A 25,316-nucleotide genomic window follows, 5' to 3' on the forward strand; every position below is an offset into this window, starting at 1 on the left:
CCCGGTGGGGGCGCTGCGCGCACTTCGCGGTGATTGACAGCCGCTCCCACCCCCCCTTCTTTGTCCCCAGCAGCCAATCAGCGCCCCGAGCGCCTCAGCCCGTGGGAGGGGCCCCGGGTCCGTCCCCGCGGAGGGTGGGCGTGCTGTCCTGACTGACGTCCCTCTCGGCCAACGGAAGAGGAGGCCCGCGACGATTGCCAGGTCCGCCCGCCAATTGGGAGGAGCGGGCTGTCGGCCGCCGCTCGGGACGGACGGCCTGCGGGTGGGGCCTCGCCGCTCGTTGCCGTCCGGTGCCGGAGGAGAGGGTCGGCCGCTCGCTCGCTCGCCAGCCCCGGGAGACGCCCAGGCCTCGCTCAGCCGCTCCCTCCCGAGCCGTCGGGGACATGTCGAGGTGGGCGGAGGCCCGGTGGGCCGGCGCCAGACGGCGGACGGCGGCCGAGGCACACGCTCTCTCCTCGAGCTTTTCCCGGAGACGCCTTCCTTTACAAACGCCCCGAGCTTGAAGGAGCCGTTACGGCGAGAAGGCCCCGTCGGGACCCGGAGAAAGAAACGCCGGTAAGCCCGCTTCCACCGCCGCCCCCTCCCATCCCTTCCGAGGACCGCCAGGGACTACATCTCCCAGCGTGCACCGCGGCAGGACCGCCCGGCGGCCTGGCGGTCCGGGGACGCGCGGGGCACGCTGGGAGTTGTAGTCCGCAAGAGTTCGGCCCCGTTACCCCAGGGCGGCGGCGGGCCGGGGCTGGCCGGGGGGAGGCCCTTCCCGGGCCCGGTGAGGGGCTGTGCGGGCTGTCGGGGCCCCGGCGCCTCGGGGGCGGCTCTCGGGACCCCCCGAGCGACAGGGCAGCGCCTGCAGCCGCCTCCATTTTCTCCTCCTTCCTTTGCACCCTGACCCGGCACCCGCAGCACCCTGCGGGAGAAGCGGGAGGGTCATGGCTCGGGGGCGCAAAAATCCGGCGGGATAACCGAGCCCCGAGAGCTGTGGTGGACAGAGCTAAACCCAGCTGGCGGCCGGGCACGAGCGGGTTCCCCAGGGCTCAGTGCTGGGCCAGTCTTGTTTAGTGTCTTCATCAATGATCTGGGCGAGGGGATCGAGGGCACCCTCAGTGAGTTTGCAGGTGACACCAAGCTGGGCGGGAGTGTCGATCTGCTCAAGGGCAGGGAGGCCCTACAGAGGGACCTGGACAGGCTGGATCGATGGGCCGAGGCCAGTTGTGTGAGGTTTAACAAGGCCGAGTGCCGGGTCCTGCCCTTGGGTCACCCCAACCCCAGGCAGCGCCCCAGGCCTGGGGCAGAGGGGCTGGGAAGTGCCCGGCAGAGAAGGCCCTGGGGGGGCTGGCTGACAGCCGGCTGGGCATGAGCCAGCAGTGCCCGGGTGGCCAAGGAGGCCACCAGCCCCCGGGCTTGTGTCAGCACTGGTGTGGCCAGCAGGGGCCGGGCAGGGATGGGGCCCCTGTGCTCGGCCCTGGGGAGGCCCCACCTCGAATGCTGGGCTCAGGTTTGGGCCCCTCGGGACAAGCAGGGCCTGGAGGGGCTGGAGCGTGTCCAGAGAAGGGCAGCGGGGCTGGGGCAGGGTCTGGAGCACAAGTGTGCTGGGGGTGGCTGAGGGAGCTGGGGGGGTTTAGCCTGGAGAAGAGGGGGCTGAGGGGAGCCCTTCTCGCTCTCTGCAGCTGCCTGAGAGGGGCTGGAGTGAGGGGGGGGTTGGTCTCTGCTCCCAAGTCACCAGTGACAGGTGAGAGGGAACAGCCTCAAGCTTCATCAGGGGAGGTTTAGATTGGATATTGGGAACAATTTCTTTCCTGAACAGGCTGCTCAGAGAGGTGGTGGCATCACCACCCCTGGGAGGTGTTCAAAATACACATAGGCATGGCACTTCAGGGCATGGTTTGGACATTGGACATTGGCCATTATTGGGTTGGCGGTTGGACTTGATGATCTTAGATGTCTCTTCTAACCTTAATGATTCTATGATTCCTCCTCCTCATCTCCTTCTCTGGGGTCCCTCTCCGCCCCCATGCCTGCCTGCCTCTCAGGTAACACAGCGGGTGTCGGGGCCAATCCTGTCATCCCAGGCATAGCGCAGGGCTGGACCCCACCAGAGGATGTAGCTGATATTCCCTGGCTGACTTCATTCACCCTAAATTGTCTGTTTTGCTCTTTTCTTTTCCAAGGTTTAGCAGTTCAGGGCACCTGTCACCTCACCTAGGCTCTCCTTCTGCCAGCTTTTACATGGGGTGGCTTCCTGTGTCATGGCTGATACACCATGAACCCAGTGATATCCAAAACCCTTTCAATTAAGCTGGTTTCAGTTTAAAATTGACTGACACAACTGTTGGGGTGTTCTCAGTCTGCCCCCTTGGCGATGTTTGCTGCGTGCTTAATCAGCCGGGGCAAGGAAGGTGACCAAGCCATGGTTTCGGAGGCAGGCATTGCCTGCCTGGCACTGCGTGGAGCAGGAAGGATCCATCTCGGCTCCAGTGGATGTTGTGGTGCCAAAGCGTGGTTGAACATCCCGTTTAACACCTTTTGACCACACCTTGGGTTGACAGTGCTTTTATTCTGCTGCCCAAAGTAGCGGCTCCACCTGTGCTGGGGCAAGAAAATTCATATCCTGTAAAATCCCCGCTGGGGGCGAAGCAATCCTTGGAAGCAAGGTGAGCTTTTGCTTGCCAAAGGCTTGCGTTAGTCCTTCCCATCTCATTGTTGCTAGATCTGCTCTGGTCCAAAGCTCTCCCTGCAGAACAAGGGGTTGGGGCAGGTTTTGGCGTCCAAGAGACCCGTCAGTTCACGGTTTCAGAGCAGCGTCCTCACTTGAGCAGTGCGACCGCTCCGGGTTGCTGTTTTATTGCGAAGGCTCGAGTTGCCCAGTGCCTTCTGTATCACTGACGGGGCGTCAGGGTGTGCGCCGGCTGCTCCCTGTGCTGTCAGAGGGCGATGTGCTTCTGGCATGAGGATATTCTAGCAAATGCTCTGCTTTCTGCCCCTGTGCCTTGCGGGTTGGCATTTGATTCCCCAACTTTCCCTCCTTCGTCTTCCCAAGGCTGTTCCTGAGCTTGTCCCCCTTGCTCACAGCAGAGAGAACATGTCAGGCTGCGTAGGGGCTGCTGCAGAAGGACTTGGCTTTCCCCTATGTGGAAGCCTTCCCCAGACTGGGGGGCTAACAGGCCAAATATCAGTGCTTTAACAAGCTGAAAGAAACCAGAGAACTGCATGAAAGCATGTCAGGTGGTGGGAACTTGCCACTCATCTGCGCCTGGGGAATTTCCTTCCCACTTGGAGGGTTATTGATGGCAACGACAGCCGATATTTGATGGTAGATGGGGGTTGCAGAGCCATTTTCTGCTCGCTGGGGTGTGGGAAGAGCTGCTTGCTGCTCTCCTGGTCACGGGGCGGGGGGTTTGCCAGCATCATTCAGCTCGGGCTGTTCTGATCAGTGGCTCAGGGTTGGGGGAGATGCTGGAGCTGCCTCGTAGAGACTGTGTTTGCTTAAGCGTCACTTTGGCTTGCACGTGTTGTGGTTTGGTGACATCGGGTCATGTCACGGTAAGAGCATCCCTTCTCACGGTGGTGGTGTGGTGTTGTGGTCACGCTTGCAGTCCTGAAACTGAAGGGCTGGGAGTTGTTCCTTCTCCGAGCCTGTTGTGGTGCCTGGGACGGGGTGGGGGGGTGTATCTTCCCTGCGAGGCCTGGAAGAGGCCACTGCTTCTCAAGAGCCCTGGCACGGCTTCCTGAGAGCCCTGGCACCACTCCCCCGCCTGTTTACAGCTTCTCCTGTTACAGTCCCGGAGAGGCCCAGAGCCGGGGAGGGAGCGTGGGCTGGGGCCGGCACCGCCTTCCCCCTGCACATCCAGCAATCTGTCCGTCCCTGTCCCTCCGGGGCAACTCTGCCCCAAGGGTGCCGTCCTCCCTGCACCTGGGAGGAGCATTAACCCGGTGTTGGTCCTGCGCTGGGCCAAGGGCTCTGACAGACCGTGGAGCAGCAGCTCCCCGAGGGGCTGCCGTGGCCACCCTGGTCTTGCTGCCAGAGACCACCCCAGGGCATCCGTGTAGCCCCCAGCCCTCGGCGGAGCGGGTGCCACATGCCCTTCGCCAGCTTTGAGGGAGAACGGTCTGGCCAAAAAAGGGCCAGTGACCTTCAAAAGTGAGGAGGGGAGCTTGGGAACTCCCTGGCAGAGCACGCTGCTGAAGCATTGGCAAGGCCAGCGGAGGCAATGCGGGCACGACACCCGGCGCACGGTGGGCGCCAGGAGTGCTGCGGGTGAGCTCGCTTTTACTCGTGTAGCCAACGACGGGATCAGAGGGGAGGGGTGGGCGCCGGTCTGGGGCTGTCATCCCTCCTTTTCCCCCTGCCCAGAAGAGATGTCGGCTTCCCGGCTTCCCTGCTGCCCTGCCTCTCCGCTGCCTGCGGGGAGTAGGACTGCTTAGGGTGCAAAAGACCCTTAAGACAGGTCCTGACAGAGCTGGCCAAACAGCAGCCCTGCCACGTGACCTCGGGCTTCTCCTTCCCCAGCTGCAAGGAACTCTTTCTTTGCAGGATACGCACGTTTTGCAGCAGCTGTCGCGCAGGGAATCGCTCCAGAAGCTGAGACAATGAAGCTGTTGGAGAACTCAAGTTTTGAAGCAATAAACTCCCAGCTGACAGTGGAGACGGGAGATGCTCACATCATCGGCAGGTGAGTGCCAGCAGCTGCCCGCTGTCTGCCAGGGGAGCAGGGCTGCTTTCCCTCATTCCTCCCGAGAACAGCATCAGAAGGCGTCGCAGTCCGGCAGCGTCGAGGCCCATCCCCGATCCTGCTGGAGCGGAGGGGGGATCGCTGCTGACTCATAGAATTGTCAAATCGTTTGGGTCGGAAGAGACCTTTACAGATCGTCCAGTCCAACCCCCTGCCATGAGCAGGGACATTTTCCACCAGGTTGGGTTGCTCAGAGCCACCTCCAGCCTGGCCTGGGATGTTTCCAGGGACGGGGCATCCACCATCTCTCTGGGCAACCTGGGCCAGTGCTTCACCACCCTCACAGTAAAGAACATCTTCCTTAGATCTAGTCTCCGTCTCCCACCCTTTAGTCTAAACCTGTTGCCCCTTGGCCTGTCGCTGCAGGCCCTGCTAAAAAGTCTGGCCCCATCTTTCTTATACTTATTTTAAGTACTGGAAGGCGGCAAGAAGGTCTCCCTGCAGCCTTCTCTTCCCCAGGCTGAGCAACCCCACCTCTCCCAGCCTCTCTCCCCACCAGAGGGGTTCCAGCCCTCGCACCATTTCCATGTCCCTCCTCCGGACCCCTCCAACAGGCCCGTGTCTGTGCTGTGCTGGGGACCCCAGAGCTGGACGCAGGGCTCCGGGGGGCTCTCAGCAGAGCGGAGCAGATGGGGAGAATCCCCTCCCTCGCCCTGCTGGCCCCACTGCTCTGGATCCAGCCCAGGAGATGCTCGGCTTTCTGGGCTGTGAGCGCATGTTGCCAGCTTGTGTCCCATCTGTCACCCACAACTGTTCTGTTGGAGCTGGGCGATGGGACCTAGAGTCACTCGGAAAAGCTTTGCGCTCTGACGGGGTCCTTCTGCCTGCGCGGCACGCGTCGGCGCTCGGGAGCTGGCAGCCATCTCGGCTCGGGGCAGCAGCGAGAGCTCCTTCTGCTGGGCCGGCTGCAAGAGATTTGGTCCTTCGCCAGCTGTGGGTCTATTTTTGGTCCTGGCTGAAGGGATCCTTTTCGGGCTTACCGCTGGCATTGGTTTGGCTTGCTGTGCTGAGACAGGGCACCTTTCTGCCTCTCCTCTGAGCTCCCAGTTCTGGCAGTAAGGTAGGGTGCCATGGGGAGCTTGTTGGGGTGGCTCTGGTGTCCCTGGAAGAGCAGTTCAGCTCAGCCAGCCTCTTCTATGCCTCCTTGGGCTAAGCATCTACATCTCCGTGCGTACATACGTGCGAGTAAAGGGGTTTGTGGCAGCCCTGGTTGCCCTGCGCAGAGCTAAGAGCAGATGGTGTGGGGAAGGTCGCTCCTGGGGACTGGAGATCTGTGCTGCTGCCTCGTCGAGTCCCCACCGCCGCGGTGGTGCTGGGCCAGGACCTTTGCCGTGCTGGTGGCTGGGGTGGCCTGACGCCTGGTGCTGTGTGTCTCTGCAGGATCGAGAGCTACTCGTGCAAGATGGCTGGTGATGACAAGCACATGTTCAAACAGTTCTGCCAGGAGGGTCAGCCGCATGTCCTGGAGGCCCTGTCGCCTCCTCAGACCACGGGAATCAGCCCCAGCAGGTACGGAGGGCTGGGGATACTTGTCTGCTGTGCTCCACACCGGAGGCAGCAGCGTGTCTGCCGGTGGGGAGTCAGGGTTTGTGGAGGGAATGGCCTGCCGTCAGTGGCTGGCCTCATTTCCGTGGCCCTGGGCTGGCTGCACTGCTTGTACACAGAATGATCGAATCACTGCGGTTGGAAAAGACCTGTCAGGTCCTCGAGCCCCACCGCTAAGCCAGCCAAGCCCGGCACTAAACCGCATCCCTCAGCGCCGCGTCCGCACGGCTTCAGAATACCCCCAGGGATGGGGGCTCCACCGCTGCCCTGGGCAGCCTGTGCCGGCGCTTGGCAGCCCTTGCCGCGAGGAAACTGTGCCCAATATCTAATCTAAACCTCCCCTGGTGCAGCTTCAGGCCGTTTCCGCTTGTCCTGTCGCTTGTTATTGGGAGCAGAGACCGACCCCCCCCCTCACTCCAGCCCCTCTCAGGCAGCTGCAGAGAGCGAGAAGGGCTCCCCTCAGCCCCCCCTTCTCCAGGCTAAACCCCCCCAGCTCCCCCAGCCGCCCCCCAGCACACTTGTGCTCCAGACCCTGCCCCAGCCCCGCTGCCCTTCTCTGGACACGCTCCAGCCCCTCAAGGGCCTCCTTGTCCCGAGGGGCCCAAACCTGAGCCCAGCATTCGAGGTGGGGCCTCCCCAGGGCCCAGCACAGGGGCCCCATCCCTGCCCGGCTCCTGCTGGCCACACCAGTGCTGACACAAGCCCGGGGGCTGGTGGCCTCCTTGGCCACCTGGGCACACTCCTAGCTTGTGTTCAGTGTTGGTCCAGGCCGTGCCACACCACAGCTAACCCTGTTGTTCTGCCTCTCAGGCTCAGTAAAAGTCAGAGCGGTGACGAGGAGGGACCCCTGAGCGACAAATGCAGCCGCAAGACCCTCTTCTACCTGATAGCAACACTCAACGAGTCCTTCCGCCCAGACTATGACTTCAGTGCTGCCAAGAGCCACGAGTTCAGCCGGGAGCCGAGCCTCAACTGGGTATGTGAGCGAAGTGCCCTGCGCCAGGGCAGGTCCTGTGCCCCCACTTGGGAGCCCTGCCGTGCTGCTTGCTCCTGTCCTCGCAGAGAAGGCAGTGTGGGTCTGCTGGGGGAGCCTCTGCTTCTCCAGGGAGCACAGGATGATCCCAGGTAGCTGCTCCCAGGGCATGCCTTGCTCCCTCCTCCGGCAGTGTCAGCCCTAGGATGAGGCAGTCCTCATCCTTCCCGGGAAGAGGTTTGTGGGGCACCTTTTCCGACAGCCATCCTGGGGTGTTTTCCATCATCATCAGCAGCCTTGCTCTTCGCTCTTCTTCGGGAACAGCCCCTCCTGAGTGGGGTTTTCCAAGCCAGCCCTGGTTAGACCACTCTTTCCCAGGGCAGGTGTTTGGAGGAAGGAAGGGTGAGGGGAGTGTCAGTGGCCCGAGTCCTTCCTGCAGAGGACTTCCTGCTCTGCTGCCCGGAGCTTTCATCCCTGTGCCCGGCGTGCTGGTGGCCAGACGCTGCTTTACCTCACACCGAGCAGAGGGGTGGCTCTGCAGGGCCTCCCAGCTTCTGCCGCGAGCGCACTGTCCCTCACGGCAGCTGCCAGAGCCTCTGGCTGTCTGTCTGCCTCCTGGCTGTCGGGGTCCAGCGAGGCTGCCCTTGTCTAGGAGGCAGATGGAGCAGGAGGCATCCTCTCTGACGGGAAGTTTGCCTTCTTTGCAGAGAGCCTTAGAGGAAGCTACCATGCTCTTTGCTAGGAGAGACTAGGGCTGCGTGTGCCCTGAACACCCTCTGGCGGGTTTTCCCTCTCCAGCTGTGCTGCCTGTCTCCTTGCTTCTAGCAAGCAAGCAGTGCCCGGCCATCTTCCTTCTCCCCCTCCATGGCCGTTGTCTGGTTCTGGCATCTCCTCTCGATGGCGGTGGGACGGGGAGGACGAGTTGCGTGGGAGGGAGGTGTGGGCAGGCAGGCGGGCAGCGGCTCCTTGGCTCCTCTCAGGGGCCCTGCTCGGTCTCTCCAGGTGGTGAACGCTGTCAACTGCAGCCTCTTCTCTGCCGTTCGGGAAGATTTCAACGCCCTGAAGCCACACCTGTGGGACGCCGTTGACGAGGAGATTTGTCTTTCGGAGTGTGACATCTACAGGTAACGGGGCAAGCGGTCCCTCCCAGGCCTGGATCCTGGCCCTGTTCGCGTGTGCTGCGGCCTGTAGAGAAACAGTTATTTTTCAATAAAAGGTGACGTTTTGGCGTGCTCCCCTGGATGTGAGTGAGGACTTCCCACCGGAGCGGAGCAGGGTGTCTCCTCACTAGACTTTGCCGGCTCTGGGATTGTGGAGGGGGGAAGCGCTGCTGCCGTTCCCTCCCACGCAGAACTTCCACGCCCTGGAAATCTGCGCCTGGGGCAGCAGCTGCGCCGGCTGGGTCTCGCCCTCCTTCCAAAGCCAGCCCTGGGGTCTAGGGGTGGTTCCTGCCGCCTACACAGGCTGGCCGACAACTGTGTCTAACCCTGCCCTGCCCGGCTCCGCGGAGGCCGGCTCACTGCTGCCTGCTTTCTGCCCTCCAAGGTGGCTCTGAGCTCGCCCAGTCCCCCCTTTCCTACCTCCAACGTGCAGCTGGGGCAGGAACGGGGTTGGCACTGGGAGCAGAGTCCAGCACGGTGTTTCTCATGCCTCCGCTTGCTGTTACAGCTACAACCCCGACCTGGATTCGGACCCCTTTGGAGAGGATGGCAGCCTCTGGTCCTTCAACTACTTCTTTTACAACAAGAGACTGAAGAGGATCGTCTTTTTTACCTGTCGATCCATCAGGTCAGGCCACGCGGCATCTCTGAAGTCACTCTAAAACAGAATTGCCTTGCCTCTTTACAAGCCGCCTCCCTGCAGGGGAGGAACCTTCGGTCCCCGCCGGCCCTGGAGATGGGCGCGGTAGATACATGCTCGGGGAACTGCCCACCCGGTGCCCGCACGCCAGGTAGGGCTGGGAGAGTGGAGCTCCACCAGAGCCCGGTTCCCGCCGTCTTCCCAAGTCAGATGTCACTGAAGGAGAAGCCAAAGGGAGCAACCGCCCTTCCCCTGGCACCAGGCCACTGCTCCCGGGCACGAGGGGCACACATGGCAGCCAGTAACCCCCTGGGGGCTCCAGGCTTGGAGCAGAGGGGCTGGGAAGTGCCCGGCGGAGAAGGCCCTGGGGGTGCTGGCTGACAGCCGGCTGGGCATGAGCCAGCAGTGCCCGGGTGGCCAAGGAGGCCACCAGCCCCCGGGCTTGTGTCAGCACTGGTGTGGCCAGCAGGAGCCGGGCAGGGATGGGGCCCCTGTGCTCGGCCCTGGGGAGGCCCCACCTCGAGTGCTGGGCTCAGGTTTGGGCCCCTTGGGACAAGAAGGGCCTGGAGGGGCTGGAGCGTGTCCAGAGAAGGGCAGCGGGGCTGGGGCAGGGTCTGGAGCACAAGTGTGCTGGGGGGCGGCTGAGGGGGCTGGGGGGGGTTAGCCTGGAGAAGAGGGGGCTGAGGGGAGCCCTTCTCGCTCTCTGCAGCTGCCTGAGAGGGGCTGGAGTGAGGGGGGGGCTGGTCTCTGCTCCCAAGTCACCAGTGACAGGATGAGAGGGAACGGCCTCAGGCTGCGTCAGGGGAGGTTTAGATTGGGTATTTGGAAAAGTTCTTCCCTGCAAGAGCGGTCAGGCATTGTAAGAGGCTGCTCAGAGAGGTGGGGGAGTCGCCATCCCTGGGGGAGGTCAAAAACCGTGCAGACACCGCCCTTGGGGACACGGTTTAGGGGCCTGGGGGGTGTTGGGTTGGCGGTTGGACTCAATGACCCGTGGGGTCTTTTCCAACCTTAATGATTCTATAACTCTGTGACCTAAGCCCACTGGAGAGAGGAGCGGGATCTCCCTTGCGGCCACGCCGTCACGGAGGGGTGCTGGCTGGACGCTTAACGTTGCGCTGCCCTTTTCCCCCGCAGCGGGTACGCGTACACGCGCTCGGAAGCTGGCAATGAGCTGGACATGGATCTCGGTGAAGAGGACACGGAGGAGAACAGGGATGCCGGCGACACCGAGAGCGGCAGCATTGAGGAGGACAGGTACGTGAGCTCGGTGCTCTGGCCTGGCGTGCCGGCCGCCGCTCCCACTGCGAGGGGAGAGGGGCTTCGGCTCCCGTGGGCGCAGGGGGCCGAGGGCCCTGCCCTGCTGGCCCTTGAAGCTTCTGCTCCACCACCTCGGGAGCGTGGCTCGGAGCTCGGCACGGCCGAGGTGCTCTGGCACAGAGCAGCGATGCCGCCTCCGCTCTGCGCCTCCCGCTCGGCCTCCTCCTGCCTGCGTGCAGCCGCGGAACAGTAACGCCCTTGTGCTTCGTTACAGGTTACAAGTTATTTGCATGTGAGTTTCCAGAACCGCTCCGAGGTGCCTGGCGGCCCTGCCGAACCGAACCTCTGCCTGCGTCCCGCGGCGGGGCGCCCCGAGCTCCCCAACCGCCCCTGCCCAGCCGCTGCGGCGTTGCCCTGCCCGACACATACACTGGAGTACCCCAGGCATCTCGGAGCACGACGGACTGAAAGCAGCTGCGTCCTCCTGGCCGAAGACACGTCCCCTCGCTTTGGTGCTGCCGGCCAACGTCCCCTTTCCCCTCGCCTGCGGCAGCGCAGGCCGGGGCTCGCCGGACAGCTGTGTGGGAGCTCCGAGAAGCTTTGCTGCACTTTATCGCTGATCTCGTTGGCTGCACTGAACTGCAAACTCCTCGTGGCGCTGAAGCCGGGCTGGATTTCCCTCGAGCACTTTTCTGTACTGGTTGTGACCCAGCAAACGCCGTCCGTCCACAGCACCAGCAGCGACGGAGGGATGCCTCTGCCCAGCCTCCTCCAGAAGCAGCGTTGTTGAACTCCCCACGAACTGTCCTCCGCTCCTTCCCCAGAGAAGAGTCCGTTTGTTTCAAAGAGGTTTGCTTTGCTCTTGCCCTCCCACAGAGGTTTTCTCCAGTTTGGTTTTGTTGGTTTTGTTTTATTTTTCTCTCTTTGCTGGGTGGTACCTGTGTCCTGCACGGTTCCCGTGCAGAGGAGTCCCCACCCTGCGGGTGAGCGCTGGACCAGGCGCCTCGGCCCGCACCCCCAGGATTTCCTTTGGGGTTATTTTTAAAACCACAGCTGTCTTTTGGCAGTCTGGAGGCCAGAGCAGGGCCAGAGCATGGCAGCGGCAGCGGCCACGGTGCCGGGGCCCGGCTCAGCCCCTGCCGGGGGCTGCAGCATCTGTTTTAGTGCTGGGGGTGAGCCCGGCCCGTGGCGGGAGCACGGTGCTGCCTCTCCCACCCACGCTTTTGTCCCCCTCACCCAGCCGCTGCGGGGGTGAGCCCCCCGCTCCACCCAAGCACCCAGAGTTTTGGGGCCAAGGTTCCCACCGCCCCTGTATTTCAGCAGGTCAGGGAAGGCTCAGCTGAGCAGGCACAAAGGAGGAGCCGCAGCTGCTGCAGCACCGGAGCAGCCTCCAAACGCCTCCCGCCCCTGAGGGGAGCCTGCGTGGGGCAGTGCCAGTGTCACAGCTCCTTGCCCCACTGGGGTCTGCCTGTGCAGCCCCTGCCCCTCCAGCCACGGCTGTCTTGCGGGGTCTCCCTCCTTCCTCCTGCTGGGGGCTAAGCCACTTTTGGAAGGGGCTGGCTGGGAAGGTGGAGGGGATGCCCTAAGGCTGGAGACTCGTGGCACTTGGTGGGGGCTTCCCCCCGTCCCCAGCCTGTCCTCATCCTGGCAGGAGATGAGAGGCTCCAGATGATGTTCCAGACCCGGCTCCAGCCTCCAGCCGGGCAAGGCAGGGCTCCTGGGGCGTAGAGGGAAGGCAGACAGACAGACAGACAGACACCCCCGCTCCTTCCCCCCAGGGCTGAGCGCGCAGAGGAGGGCACTGGCAGCAGCGGCAGCTCTCCCAGCTTCTCTCCCTTGCTGTAACTCTTCAGAAGCCTGTTTTTCAGTTGGAGTTTGTTTCCTCCTCGCTCTTCGGCTCCCAGCCCGCTGCTCCCTTTTTCCACCATGGCTCACAGGCCCACCGCACCTCCCTCTGCGCCCGCCTGAGCCCCTGTGGGGTGGAGCGGGGTTTGGCCCGGTCCCACCTCCTCCATCATTCGCCCCCCTACTCGCGCGCTGCTGCGGCTGCCTGCCCCCCTTCCCCCCTGTCAGGGAACTTGGACTTCACAGCGTAGCAATGTATCCTTACACCAATAAAGTTTTTCTGTGATTTGACACCCCTTCCTTCGGGGACCCCACGGCCGCAGCGGGGGTGTCAGGGCTGTGGGAGGTACTGGGGGGGTCACACATGGGGGGGTGTGCCTGTGTCCCCTGTCCCCCTGGCTGGCTGCCTGACGTGGGCACCACAGGGCTGTTGTGGCCCTGGAGCTGGGACGGGCTCTGGGACGGGAACCACGGAGCTCCCTGCCTCCGCGCGGGTGCCGGCGGGTGCCTCCGGCATCTCTGGCTGCCCCGTGCCGTGCCACCAGCGCGTCCTTCCCCACCCCCAGCTTCTGGCCGCGGGGGTGCTTCTGCGGGGGGCTGGCCGGGCGCTGCCTGCTCGCCATCCTGCTTTTACTGAACAGCCTCCGTGTTCCTTCGTTAATAAAAGTATTAAATACCACTGGTGGGACTGGCGGGAGCGGGACCGACGGCATCGTCCTGGTTCCCAAACGCCATCAGGAAGGCGCTACCAAAGACCACAGCAATGGTGGCAGAAACAGCGTTCCTTTCCTCGGAGGCGGAGGGGCTGAGCGCGTCTCCGAGCCGTCGCCTTTACTGCTCGTTGTCTGGCACGACCCGGGGCGCTCCCATCCCGCTGCCACAGCGGGGGGTTTGGGTTTGTTTTTAGAAACACCTTATTTCCCCCACGGTTCCGTCGGGGGGTCGTTGCCGCGCCACCCCCTCCCGAGTGGCAGTAGCGGGCGCCCCTGCCTGTTTGGTCACTCTCTTCCCTTCCAGTTACCGCTTTGTCCTCTATTTTATTACTTCATCCTCTCTGGAGTCGGATTTAAGGGGGGTTTGGCTCTTCACTTGCTGGATAGCTTGTAGGTTTTGGCTGCTTTCATTCCAAAGGAGGTCTCTAAGCTGGAGTTCGTGGTGATGTTCCCAGCTGGCGTTGGGTCCAGAAATCCCAGCTCTGGCGAAGGCTGCGGTGCGTGCCGCACTCCGGCGCTCTGGGAACGCTGGGATGGGAGCAGCTGCCCAGAGATGGGCTCGTGCCATCACCCGTCAGATACCTCGAACCCCAAACGTTGCTTTTTTTGGTGTTAAACAACAACTGGGAAGTTTTCTCCTCCCGACGGCTGCGTATTTGCTACGGGATCGAGCAACCGAGGCGGCCGTCGCTCCGGGGCGTGAGGTTGTCCCGTGGGCTTGGCTTTTGTGGAGAGGAAGACCGGTGTTTAAGCCCGTGTTAAAGCGGGACGCCAACGAGCTGCGCTGCAGCCCAGGCAGCGGGAAGGCGGACGTCGGTCGCTGCTGCGTTGCTCAGGCTGCGGTTTAGGGAGCGCGGGAGCTTCCCGGCGCAGCGATGACCTGCCGTACGGTGCCAGTCCCGCACGAGACGAAAGGACGCGGCTCCCGGCGTCGTCTGGAAGAGCTGAGGCGACCTTTGCAGCACATCTGGGCAGCAGAAGTCTGCGACAGCGCAGGACAGGGCCGGCTGTGCGTACGTCCATCGCTGCCAGCGGTGACTGCGTCGTTTGCCCCATGGACAGCCTGCCTTCCTTGCCAGACACCCACACCAGCATCCTTCAGCGGCCCGCGGCACGCCGGCACGAGCCAGGCTAGCGGGGGCTGGGGGCTCCTCTTCTCCCAGCCCTCAACAGGGCGAATCTTGGTTTAGCAGAGCTCAGGCACGGCTCCAGCCAAGGCCAAGCTCAAGACCAAAACGGACCGATCTGGAGGCAGCGGGTGGACTCAGCCCAGGCTTTGGCGAGCCCGGCACAAGGGCTCCAAACCCACCTCCCCGCTGCCAGAAAAGCAGGTTTTCCTGGAGTTGGCCCCGTTGCTGAATTACTTTGGTTTGAGACCCTGGGATCAGCGAGTCCCTGAGGAGTGGGGGCTTCCACGGCAATGCCGCCGGGGCCCAGCGATCCAGCCCGATTTCTGTGTCCTCCTGATTCTCCTCCGATGTGAGCAGCCACAAGGCGACCCGGTGAACGCCCCGCAGCGATAGCCCAGGGCACGGTGGTGAGCTGGGCTCTGGGGCTCTCAGCAGTCCCGGGGCAGGGGAGGCAGCGCCGCCCATCCTCCCGAGGGGTGGGAGGGGGAGCAGGAGCCACGGGCGGCCCCACGGCTCCTCTGGGCAAGGGTGGGAGCCGGCACCAGGGCAGGACAGTGCTGCTGGGCTGCTGGTTGCATGGGCGGGGGGGGCTTCTCCTGGGGGGCTTGGGGTTGGTGGGCACCTTCTAGGGGGGCTGTGGGGCTTCTCCTGGGGGGCTTGGTTGTGGTGGGCACATCCTGGGGGGCTGGTGGGCTTCTTCTGGAGGCCTTGGGTGTGGCAGGCACCTTCTGGGGGGTTTGGGATTTGTGGGCACCTTCTGGTGGGCTGGGGGGCTTCTCCTGGGTGGCTTGGGGGTGGTGGGCACCTCCTGGGGGGCTTGGGGAGCTGGTGGGCTGCTTCTGGCGGGCTTGGGGGTCATGGGAGCAAACTGCAGGGCTCCCCCGTGCTGTCAGCCGGGACCGCCCGGCGCTGAGGGGCGCTTCACGAGGGTTCCCCCACGCCCCCCATCTTGTTTGGGCTCCTCGGGCCGCCCAGCGCCCCAGCGCCGGCCTGAAGCAGCACAAACGGTTTGGTTTATCGCAGTTTAAGGTCGTTTTTCCTTCTACCTTAACGATTCCGTGCAGCCACTGCAGCGTTTGGGGGGGGATCATGTTAAATATTGAAGTCTCGACTTATTTAGTTTTTAGACCCTGGAACTTCTCTGCTTTCGTCACGCCTCAGTCAGATGTGGGGTTGAGGTTTCTTTGAGAAGTCTCCTAAAACTTATTTTTCCACCCGGCCGGGGGCCGGGCTGCACTCTCAGCCCCCTCTTGCTGAAGCAGCTTTATTGACCAAACGCTGCTTATTTTTTAAACCTCTCTGTTGTATCTGTGATTCGCCAGCTGGATTTTGCACCTCACAAAGTGCTTTCGGTGGTGCTTCCACCTCTCTTCACATGACTTGGTTTGGTAAAAGGCTTTTTTTAGAGATTATCCAACTGCATCTGTGTCTCAGGCTTCTAAATTTGAAAAAAAAATAATCGATATCTTAGCCTAATGCTTCCAGGCATCGCCTGGGACCGGGGCGCTACAACGAGCCCGACCTCGGTGGTTTGCTTTGGAAATGGCTGCTCTTGGGCTCTTCATTCTCTGCCTCTCGCTTTGTCACCCAGCGAGGAGCAGCGTCCCTTTTGCCTTCGCCCGCCCGCGCAAGAGCCCTCCGCCAGCGCCGCAGCTCGGTCATCTGCGACCAGGTTTCTGCCGTTTCTCCCCACGAGCTGCAGGACGGGGCTCTGCCTGCGGCGCCTGGAATTTGTGCGGATCATCTGGACGCACAAACTCCATCCAACCCCTCCCGGCTGAGTCTGGACACCTGCTGCTGCTGCTTCTTCCGTGCTCCCAGAGAAAACCAGCGCCGACCGGCAGCCGGGATCCCCCCGAGGCGCGTCACCCGCGCCAGGAACACCCGTCACCCGCACACCGGCGCTGGGCACGTCGGCACCGGGTGCCCTGCTCTGAACGAACCCGCCGGCGCCTCGGCTGCATCCGTCCCCGGCAGAGCCAGCGCCAGAGCCAGACCTCGCCCGTGACCGAGAGCTCACCTACCGACGCCGTGGCGGTGCCACCCCGAGTGGACGAGGGGTTTTTGTCCCGGCACAGGAGCTGCCCGTCCCTGCAGAGAAAGTCGTCTCCTCCCTGGGGACGGCACTTAGCTGGCTCCGGAGCTGCTGGGACCCCGGGGCTGCGGATGCGGCAGCGAGGGACCCTCGGGACCACCCGCTCCCCAGGGGGACGGACTCGCTGGGGACAGCCAGAGGCGACCGCCGAGCTGCCCGGTGAACCACGGGTGCTGTGATGCAATGATCGACAGGCAGCAGAAACGAGGGTGGCTTTGGACAGGCTTTAGTTACTCGGTGAAGCAGCACAGCGAGGCGGGGGTTAGGGGGGGTGCGGGGGGTGATGGGGTCCCCGGTCCTGCCGCCGCGGCCTGGGGAGCCGCGTCCAGCCAAACCCCAGCAAGGCTGAACCTGCCCGGGGTGGGGATGGACGCTTTGTCCCTCCCTGCGGTGTCACCCGTGCCGGCACCTCTGCTCCACTGAAGGGGGCACAAGAGATGCCCAAGGCTGGTGGCGGTCGAAGGCGCCGGGGTGCGTGGGAGTGTTTGGGGCGTCACCACGTCTCCAGCCAGGATCGAGCTGGAAATTGCTGCAGATCCAGCTGGGATCACGTTGGGAATTGCCGAGGTCCTGGCCAGGATCGAGCTGGGACTCGCTGAGGGCGCAGCTGGGATCAAGTTGTGGATTGTCGTGGGCTGGCGTCGAGTTTGGCATCGCCGTGGGACCAGCCGGGATCGAGTTGTGGATTGCTGTGGGACCAGCCGGGATCGAGTTGTGGATTGCTGTGGGACCAGCCGGGATCGAGTTGGGAATCGCTGTGGGACCACACAGGATCGAGATGGGAATTGCCGTGGGACCAGCCGGGATCAAGTTGGGAATCGCTGTGGGACCAGCCGGGATCAAGTTGGGAATCGCCGTGGGACCAGCCGGGATTGAGTTGTGGATTGCTGTGGGACCAGCCGGGATCGAGTTGTGGATTGCTGTGGGACCAGCCGGGATCGAGTTGGGAATTGCCGTGGGACCAGCCGGGATCAAGTTGGGAATCGCTGTGGGACCACACAGGATCGAGATGGGAATTGCCGTGGGACCAGCCGGGATCAAGTTGGGAATCGCTGTGGGACCAGCTGGGATCGAGTTGGGAATTGCCGTGAGACCAGCTGGGATTGAGTTGGGAATTGCCGTGGGACCAGCCGGGATCAAGTTGGGAATCACTGTGGGACCAGCCGGGATCGAGTTGGGAATCGCTGTGGGATCACCCAGGATCGAGACGGGAATTGCTGTGGGATCACCCAGGATCGAGATGGGAATCGCTGTGGGACCAGCCGGGATCAAGATGGGAATTGCTGTGGGACCAGCTGGGATTGAGTTGGGAATTGCCGTGGGACCAGCCGGGATCAAGTTGGGAATCACTGTGGGACCAGCCGGGATCGAGTTGGGAATCGCTGTGGGATCACCCAGGATCGAGATGGGAATTGCTGTGGGATCACCCAGGATTGAGATGGGAATCGCTGTGGGACCAGCCGGGATCAAGATGGGAATTGCTGTGGGACCAGCTGGGATCGAGTTGGGAATTGCCATGGGACCAGCTGGGATCGGGTTGGGAATCGCCATGGGACCAGCTGGGATTGGGTTGGGAATCGCCATGGGACTACCTGGGATCGAGATGGGAAGCGCTGTGGGACCACCCGGGATCAAGTTGGGAATCGACATGGGACCAGCTGGGATCGAGTTGGGAATCGCTGTGGGTCTGGCTGGGATCGGTGGGGCCTTGCGGAGGTGGCACCGGGGAGGGCACGGCTACCGGCACAGTCGGGGAGCAGGGCTGTGGGCAGCACCGTGCCGGCAGCACCGCGGTCCCCGCTCCTGCCCGGAGGGACCCCCTCAGCAGCGCCGCTGACGGGACCACAGCGCAGCAGCGGCACGGATCCGGCCCAGCATCACCAGCGGGACCGGCTGCAGGGAGGCCCTCACTGCGGGCTCTGCCGGCTGCTCTCCTGGCAGGCAGCAGGCAGCTCCTGATGGGTTCGGGCAGGCTGGTTGCACGGCAGGACCTCCGCCGCCGCCTCGCCGCGGTCGTCCCCGCCGCAGTCGTCCCCACCGCGGTCGTCCCCGCCGCAGTCGTCCCCGCCGCAGTCGTCCCCGCAGCGCCGCAGGCAGGGATGCCCGCAGGCGAGGGGCCGCAGGCATGGCTCCTGGCAGCACCAGTGCTCAGCCGGCACGTGGCACGGCAAGCGCTGCCGGTGGCCGCAGCGGGGCAGGACCTTCTCCACCTTCTTGAGGCAGGGGCCGCACTCCTCCCAGCAGAGCTTGGGGCAGGGGTGGCCGCGCTCGCAGGGCGGCCGGGCGCAGGGCAGGCAGCAGCGCACCCGCCGGTGCTCGCGGTCGCGCGGGTGGCAGTACCGCGGGCAGGGGTGGCCGCAGGGCAGCGCTATCCGGCACCGGTGCGTGCAGCCGCCCTCGGGGCTTTGCCTGAAGTCGGAGGCGTCCCGCACTGTCACCGTCACCTCGGGGTGGTTTTGGCAGGTCAGCACCAGCCCGTCCCCCACTAGGCCCTTGCTCTTCAGGGCGTCCAGGATCTCGGCCCAGAGCCAGCCGCCGGTGCCCCGGGCGATGCCCTCCAGGTCGCCGACGCAGTAGAAGCCCTTTCTGGCGCGGGAGAAAGCCACACAGACGCGGTGGCGGTCCCCGAGGAAGCCGATCCGCCCCTCCGGGTTGCTCCGCACCAGCGAGAGCAAGACGATGTCGCTCTCCTTCCCTTGGAAGTCATCCACGGTGCAGACGGCCACCTCGGCCATGTCCCTCCTGGCCAGCAGCTGCCAGATGGTGGCCACCTGGCCGCGGTAGGGGGTGAGGACGGTGAGCTGCCCCTTGCCGTAGCCCTGCTCCAGCAGGTACTTGCAGAGGTGCACCAGGAAGGAGGCCTCCGAGCGGTTGCTGTAGCTGCCGGTGTGGCCGCTGAGGTCCTCAGCCCCCACGTGCTGGATGAAGAAGACGCTGCTCTCGACGCCCTGCCAGGGGGGAGATGCGGGCATCAGGGGACCGGCCCCATCCCCACGCCCACCCTGCAGCGGCCTTCCCCCCACCTTGATCCTCTTGTAGCTGCTGACAGCCGGGTGGTCCCTCAGCACCTCATAGAAGAAGGGGACGAGCAGCTGGGAGATCTCTGGGCGCATGCGGTGCTGCCAGGGACACAGTGGAAGCTCGAGCCATAGCAGCAGCACCCGGCGTGGGGCGGGTGGCAGTGCCCACGCAGGGGGTCTGGCTCACCTGGCACAGCAGCTGCACATGGGGGATCTCGTTGTTGATCATTCGCTGGAAGAGGGAGACGCCGAGGCAGTATTTCTTCTCCAAGGTGTAGTCGGCGGGTTTGGGTCTCAGCTGCAAAAGGGGTTGGGCTCACCGAGGTGCGCCGATGGGCACCGGGGCGCGGGGCCGGGGCGCCGTACCTGCTGGTGGTCCCCGATGAGGATGAGGTGCTTGCAGGAGGTGGTGAGGCAGGTCAGGACGTGCGCTTCCAGGATCTCCGCAGCCTCTTCCACAATCACTGTCTGGGGCTGGACGTGCTGGAGCAGCTTGCGGTACTTGGCAGCCCCTGGAGCCGGGGACAAGCTGGGTGAAGGAACTGGCACCCTGGCAGGGTCCAGCCCGCACACAGGGACCTCTGCACCCCATGGGATGTCCCCTGGTCCCTCCACCCTGGGCTCCTCACCCACCTCCCACAGCCCCTTTGGGGTCAGGCACCATCTCCAGCACCACCAGCACCGGCAACCCCACCCACACCGGTACTAGCACTGGCTCCAGCATTGGCACCAACGCTGGCACTGGAGATGGCACCAGCAGCACCAGCGCTGGTCCTGGCGCTGCCTCCGGTGTTGGCACCAACACTGGCACTGGAAGCAGCGCCAGCGCCAGAAATTGCACTGGCACTGATACGGGCACCGCCACCGGCACCACCGCAGTAACCGGCCCCAGCCCCGGCGCGACGGCCCTCTGACCCGTGGTCGTCATCCCGATGACGCGGCTCTGCCTGAGGATCTGCAGGTCCTCCTGGAGCTGGTGCTGGGCCAGCTTGGCCGCGCTCTGCTCGTACTCCTCCAGCTGCCGCGCCAGCGCCTCCTCCAGCGCCGCGCCGTAGGTGCCCAGCCACCGCCTGCCGCCGGCATGGGACAGGGTCACCGCGGGGAGCAGCCCCAGGGCACCAGCATGTGGGGACGGGGACCCCACACTGGTGCCAGCGGTGCCGCGTCACCGGCCTCCCCTCCCCAGGGACCCGCCGTCGGGGGGACGGGGCGGTGAGACCTGTAGAGCCGCCACCGGTCGCTGAGCCGGAGCTGCCAGAGGTTCCTCAGGCGCCTGACCTCCGCGTCGGTCATGGCATCGCTGTCCTGCAGCTGGCAGGCCAGCTGGATGTCCGGCGGGCTGGGGACGGACAGACAGACGCGGCCATCAGGGCCCTCACCACTGGCAAGCCCCAGCACATCCCTGGGGTCCCAGCCAGCTGGAGGGCGCAGGGCCATACCCCTCCTCCTCCTCGGGGATGATGTAGGCGAACTTCTCCCTGGCTCTTCTTCTCTCAGCCTCGGCCGGGTCGAACTCCTCCTCCTCATCCAGGCACCACTCGTCCCCGCGCATCTCCCAGCTCTCCTCTGCCCCAGGGTCCCCCCGGTGCCGCCCGGCCCCTCGCTCTGTGCCTGTGGGCAGAGCCGCAGCAGCTGGCGGTGGCCCCACGGTGGCACCCCACGGGGCACTGCTGGCAGGGGGATGCCAGCATCCCTGGGGGCTTGGGGATAGGGACAGCCCTCCTCCTCCTCCCCTGTCCCCAGGGCAGCCCCACGCCTGCCCCCCACCTCTGCCTGGGGTCCCACCGGGACTCCCACTCCCACTGGGTAGCTCCTGCTGACCCCACCATGCCTGATGCAAGTCGGGGGTGTGTGTGTGTCCCCAAAATCCCCCCCCCATGAGCCTGACTGGGGACGAAAGTGGCAGTGAGGGTCACCTGCCGCACAGTCCTGGCCTCGCCGCGGGCTCCTGTCCTCTGGCGGCACCGGGGTCTGCACCTGCAGCCACTGCAGCATGTCCAGATGCACAGTGCCCTGGGAGGGGGACGGCGGGGCTGAGCTCAGCCGACCTAGACCCCTGGGTCCACATCAGGGCTGCGGCAGCCGCCCACATCCCCACCTTTAAGAGCAGGTCGTCCTTCTCAATCTCTGCCTCCAGCTCGCTGGTGGTGAGGATGCCGCGGCGGAGCAGCCCCAGCACCTCCGTGCAGAAGGCGATGCTCTTCTCCTGCTCCTGCAAGGCGCTCCGCATCTGGGGGGGGCCGAGAACCGCTGGGGCGAGGCAAAAGCGGGACACGCCAAGCCCCTGCTGCCAGCGAGCTGCTGGGCGGGCGCGGGTGAGAGGGGCCCGCCCCATACCTGCATGTGCTGCCGCCAGCTGCTGACCCCCAACAGCCCGCAGGGTGCTCTTTGCCGGAGCAGCTGCAGGGAGCAGCCCTTCACCTTCTCGCTTCGGCAGTTCGCCCCGATGCGCACCACTTGGGTGGGCTGGAACTGGAGGATGCCTGGGGGAGGACAGGGCCAGGCTGGCAGCTTGGGCGCCGATCCCATGGCCATGCCCAACTTGCCCAACGACCCCATGGCTGTGCCCCCCAAAACCATGGCCAACTCCACCCCCATGACTACGCCCAACCTGCCCAATGACCCATGGCCATTCCCAACTTGCCCAACGACCCCATGGCCATGCCCAAATTGCCCAACAACCCCAGGTCTGTGCCCCTCAAAGCCATGGCCAACCCCACCTCCATGACCATGCCCAACCTGCCCAATGACCCATGGCCGTTCCCAAATTGCCCAACAACCCCATGGCCGTGCCCAATCTGCCCAATGACTCCATGACCGTGCCCAAATTGCCCTCCAACCCTAAGGCCATGCCAAACACCCCATGGCCATGTCCAACCTGCCCCCCAACCCCACGGCAACGTCCTCCCTTTTCCCCCGACTGCCCTGCCAGCCTGTGCCAGCCTGTGCCGGTGTGGTGGCAGTGCTGGCCCACAGGGAGCCCAGCTCCAGCCACCTGGAGCTGGAGTATGATGGGCAACAGTGAGGGCAGCCACGAGCATCACGCTGCCGGCACGCCGCTGGCTCAGCCCACACCGGGCATGAGGGGTCTCTGGGGAGGGGATGGGGACTGGGACCAGCACCTTCCATGAACTGGTCGAGGGCGTGGTTGGTGTAGCACACCACCAGGAGGGGCGGCCGCTCCTCCCAGGGCTCCCCATCCTGGTTCCGAAGCAGCAGCTCTGTGATCTTGAGTCCGATGAAGGTTTTGCCTGGAGAGGAAAGCGCCGGCATGCGCTGGGGGCAGGGAGAGCCTCGCCGTGCCCCCGCAGACCCCCAGCAGACACGGTGCAGGGGCAGCACCAGGACTGCTGGTGCCGGCACCTACCTGTGCCAGGGGGGCCCTGGATGAGCATGAACTCCCTGCTCAGCGCCAGCCGGATGGCTGCGAGCTGAGACTCGTCCAAGTGGGGGAAAGTCTTCGGGGACCAGATCTCCGGGTCGTCCAGGCTCACGGCGGAGAGGTCCACCGCCGGCTCTTCTCCCTGAAACCGAAAGCAGCGATGGGGCACCTGCGGCATCGCACCCCACCCAGGCTCCCCCAGCTGCATCCACGGTCAAGTGCAGCCGGCGTCTCCCCGGCGGGGTCCTGCAATCCCTGCGCTGCCAGCGGGGTCCCCACAGCGACCCACCTTCTCTGCGCCGGCCGGCAGCAGCGGCATGAGGTTAAAGAGCCTGTCGGCGCCGAGGTGCGCGGGGCGGCGGATGTTGGGCTTGCAGTGCACCAGGTAACGGCTGAAGGGCACGGCGGCGGGGCTCAGCTCCTGCAGCCCCTCCAGCACATGCCGGTACGCCTCAAAGAAGGCCGGGGACTCCACCATGGTGAAGGTGGTTCTCCCCAGGTGGGCGAGGAGCTGCTGGTGGCTGTAGGTCTGGATGTGCAGCCAGATGCAGTCCTGGTGGGCTGCCCTCCCCTTTGGCACCCCAGCCACCACCCCGAAGAGCACGTGGCAGCAGTCCTCGGAGAGGAGGCAGGTGAGGGAGCCACTTTTCAGGCGCTCGTCGGCCACTGGGCCAGCACGGGGTGGGAAATTGGCCAGGTAGATGGGACCGGCTGGTGTGACGGCCACGGTGTGGAGCTGCACCCCCCGGTAGAGGCTGAGCGCCACCCCGTCGTTGCCGTCGAGGGAGAACGCCGCCGCGATGCCGTCCCGCAGCGGCTTGAGGAAATCCTCCCGCAGCAGTCGGAAGTGCAGGTCCAGGTAGGCTGCGGCGCTCTCGTGCGCCCCGCGCCACAGGTTGGGGCGCAGCCGGCCCTCCGCCTCCCCAAAGAGCTCCTCGGGCGCGGGGATCACCGGCACCTCACGGAAGTCATCCAGCCAAGCGCCGGCGGGACGGTGGCGGTGGGGGAAAGCCGCGTCCACCCGGCGCTTGGCGTCGTGCAGGCGCTGCTGGATGAGCCAGGAGAACTGGAAGCCGCGGCTCTGGAGCCGCTGCACGGTGCAGAAGAGGAGGTCGACGGGGTAGCAGAGCAGCGTCCGCACGTGGCTGGGGCAGGCGGTCAGCAGGTGGTGGAGAGCGGCCACTGTGTCCCCCACCACCTCCTGAGAGACCTGTCCGTCCCAGCACTGGAAGGTGTCCAGCTCGGTGATGAACCTCAGCAGGTCCCCCAGGATGAAATCCCGGGTCAGCAGCAGGGCCAGGAGGGGCGTGGAGGGCTGCCGCAGCCCCCCGTGCTCCAGCACGGCCCCGAGGGCCCGCAGCAGCGCGTACACCTGGGCTGGGCTCAGGTCCTGGCGAGCCAGCAGCTGGCCCAGTTCCAACGCGTGGTCCCGCAGGAAGGGCAGGAGCTGCCTGGGGCTGCGGTCGCAGAGCCGCTCCAGGCTGCCCAGAAGGTCAGGGGGCTCCCTGCTGTACCCCAGCTCTGGGGCCCGCCAGCCGTTATACCGGGCATCCCAGTCCCCCTCGGGGCTCGCCGACCGCCAGCGCTTGGGGCTGCGGGACCGGGTGCGGGGTGGGGAGAGGCCCCGGCGGGACGGGGGGACGTGGCGTGGCATCGGCCCACGCAGGGACAGGGACGTGAGGCCGCGGGGCCGCGGCCAAAGGGAGGGTGAGGGGAACGGGGTTGCTGTGGGAGCGGGGAGTGCGGGGATGGCGGCTGTGCCCCCGGTCCCGGCCGGCCCCGGCTCCACTCACCTGCCCTGGGGCAGCGCTGGGGCCGTGCGTGGGGCACGGCCACTCTACGGCGCGGGTGTGGGGAGCCGCTGGCACCGGGGACGGCCCCGGCAGGGACGGGTCGGGCACTGGGAACCGCCGGGAAAGGTGCCGGGGGTGCGCGGGGGTGCTGCGGGAGGGCTCCGAGGGTGCTACGGGAGGGCTCCGAGGGTGATGCGGGAGGGCTCCGCGGATGGTGCCGGACGGCTCCGGGGGTGCTGCCGGACGGCTCCGGACGAGTTGCCAGGGGCGTCTGGGCGTCTCCTCCATTTCTTGACCAGAAACTTACCCGCGGAGAAACAGAAACTGATGCGGGAAGCGCCGCCCTCGGGACGGCCCCGAGACCGTGCCGGGACCCGCAACGGGAACGAGCCGGTGCCAGCGCCGGGAGCGCCCCGGGGTCAGCGCCAGCACCGTATCGGGACGGTACCGGTGTAACACCGGGACTGTCACCAGTGTCAGCGCCGGGACTCAGGCCCTCACGGGCGGCTCGGCCACGCCGGGACCTGCCGAAGGGTCACCGTGGCAGGGGACAAGCGACCCAGAGGTTCCCACCCCGGCAGAGGGACGGGGATCCGGGGCTGCTCCCACCTTCGTCCCGCCGAGGAAGGGGCGGGTGGCCACGAGGGTGGCGGCGCCCCCGGCATGGTGGGGCTGACTACGGTCAGGCGTGGGCTTACCTGGGCGCGGCCCGTGAGGGGCCACGGGGAAACGGCAGCCCCACGCCGTGACCCCCACGAACGCCCACGTCCCCCCACAGCCCTCCCACGGACACCCGGGCCCTCCCCACCCACGCACACCCAGGTCCCTCTCTACCCACGCACACCCAGGTCCCTCCCCACCCACGCACACCCAGGTCCCTCTCTACCCACGCACACCAGGGTCTCTCCCCCACCCACGCACGCCAGAGTCCCCCCAACCTAGGCACACTCTCCCACTCTCTCTAGGACCCTGCGGCGCCTCATGCCCGGGGGCGTGGCCAACTTGGGGCGGACTGTGGGGGCGCGGCCAATCC

At 65.0% G+C, this 25,316-nt stretch overlaps 2 protein-coding genes across 2 annotated transcripts; one reads left to right on the top strand and one right to left on the bottom strand.

Moving 5' to 3' along the window:
• Positions 1 to 235: 235 nt before the first annotated feature.
• MAF1 (MAF1 homolog, negative regulator of RNA polymerase III) lies at positions 236 to 12,441 on the top strand. Its single transcript, XM_064441927.1, has 8 exons — positions 236 to 555; positions 4,532 to 4,670; positions 6,111 to 6,239; positions 7,086 to 7,251; positions 8,251 to 8,372; positions 8,917 to 9,036; positions 10,183 to 10,302; positions 10,580 to 12,441. The coding sequence occupies exons 2-8, from the start codon at positions 4,588 to 4,590 to the stop codon at positions 10,599 to 10,601; spliced, it is 762 nt and encodes a 253-aa protein (XP_064297997.1). The 5' UTR covers positions 236 to 555; positions 4,532 to 4,587; the 3' UTR covers positions 10,602 to 12,441.
• Positions 12,442 to 17,986: 5,545 nt separating this feature from the next.
• Positions 17,987 to 25,071, bottom strand: LOC135311818 (NFX1-type zinc finger-containing protein 1-like). The gene is made up of 13 exons (XM_064441928.1): positions 22,780 to 25,071; positions 22,476 to 22,632; positions 22,231 to 22,359; positions 21,446 to 21,591; positions 21,207 to 21,338; positions 21,025 to 21,121; positions 20,548 to 20,719; positions 20,328 to 20,447; positions 20,024 to 20,178; positions 19,475 to 19,620; positions 19,296 to 19,406; positions 19,112 to 19,207; positions 17,987 to 19,036 (listed from the first exon to the last, which is right to left on the bottom strand). The coding sequence occupies exons 1-13, from the start codon at positions 24,142 to 24,144 to the stop codon at positions 17,996 to 17,998; spliced, it is 3,867 nt and encodes a 1,288-aa protein (XP_064297998.1). The 5' UTR covers positions 24,145 to 25,071; the 3' UTR covers positions 17,987 to 17,995.
• Positions 25,072 to 25,316: the final 245 nt, after the last annotated feature.

Source organism: Phalacrocorax carbo, chromosome 2 (assembly GCF_963921805.1).
Source record: "Phalacrocorax carbo chromosome 2, bPhaCar2.1, whole genome shotgun sequence".
NCBI lineage: Eukaryota > Metazoa > Chordata > Aves > Suliformes > Phalacrocoracidae > Phalacrocorax > Phalacrocorax carbo.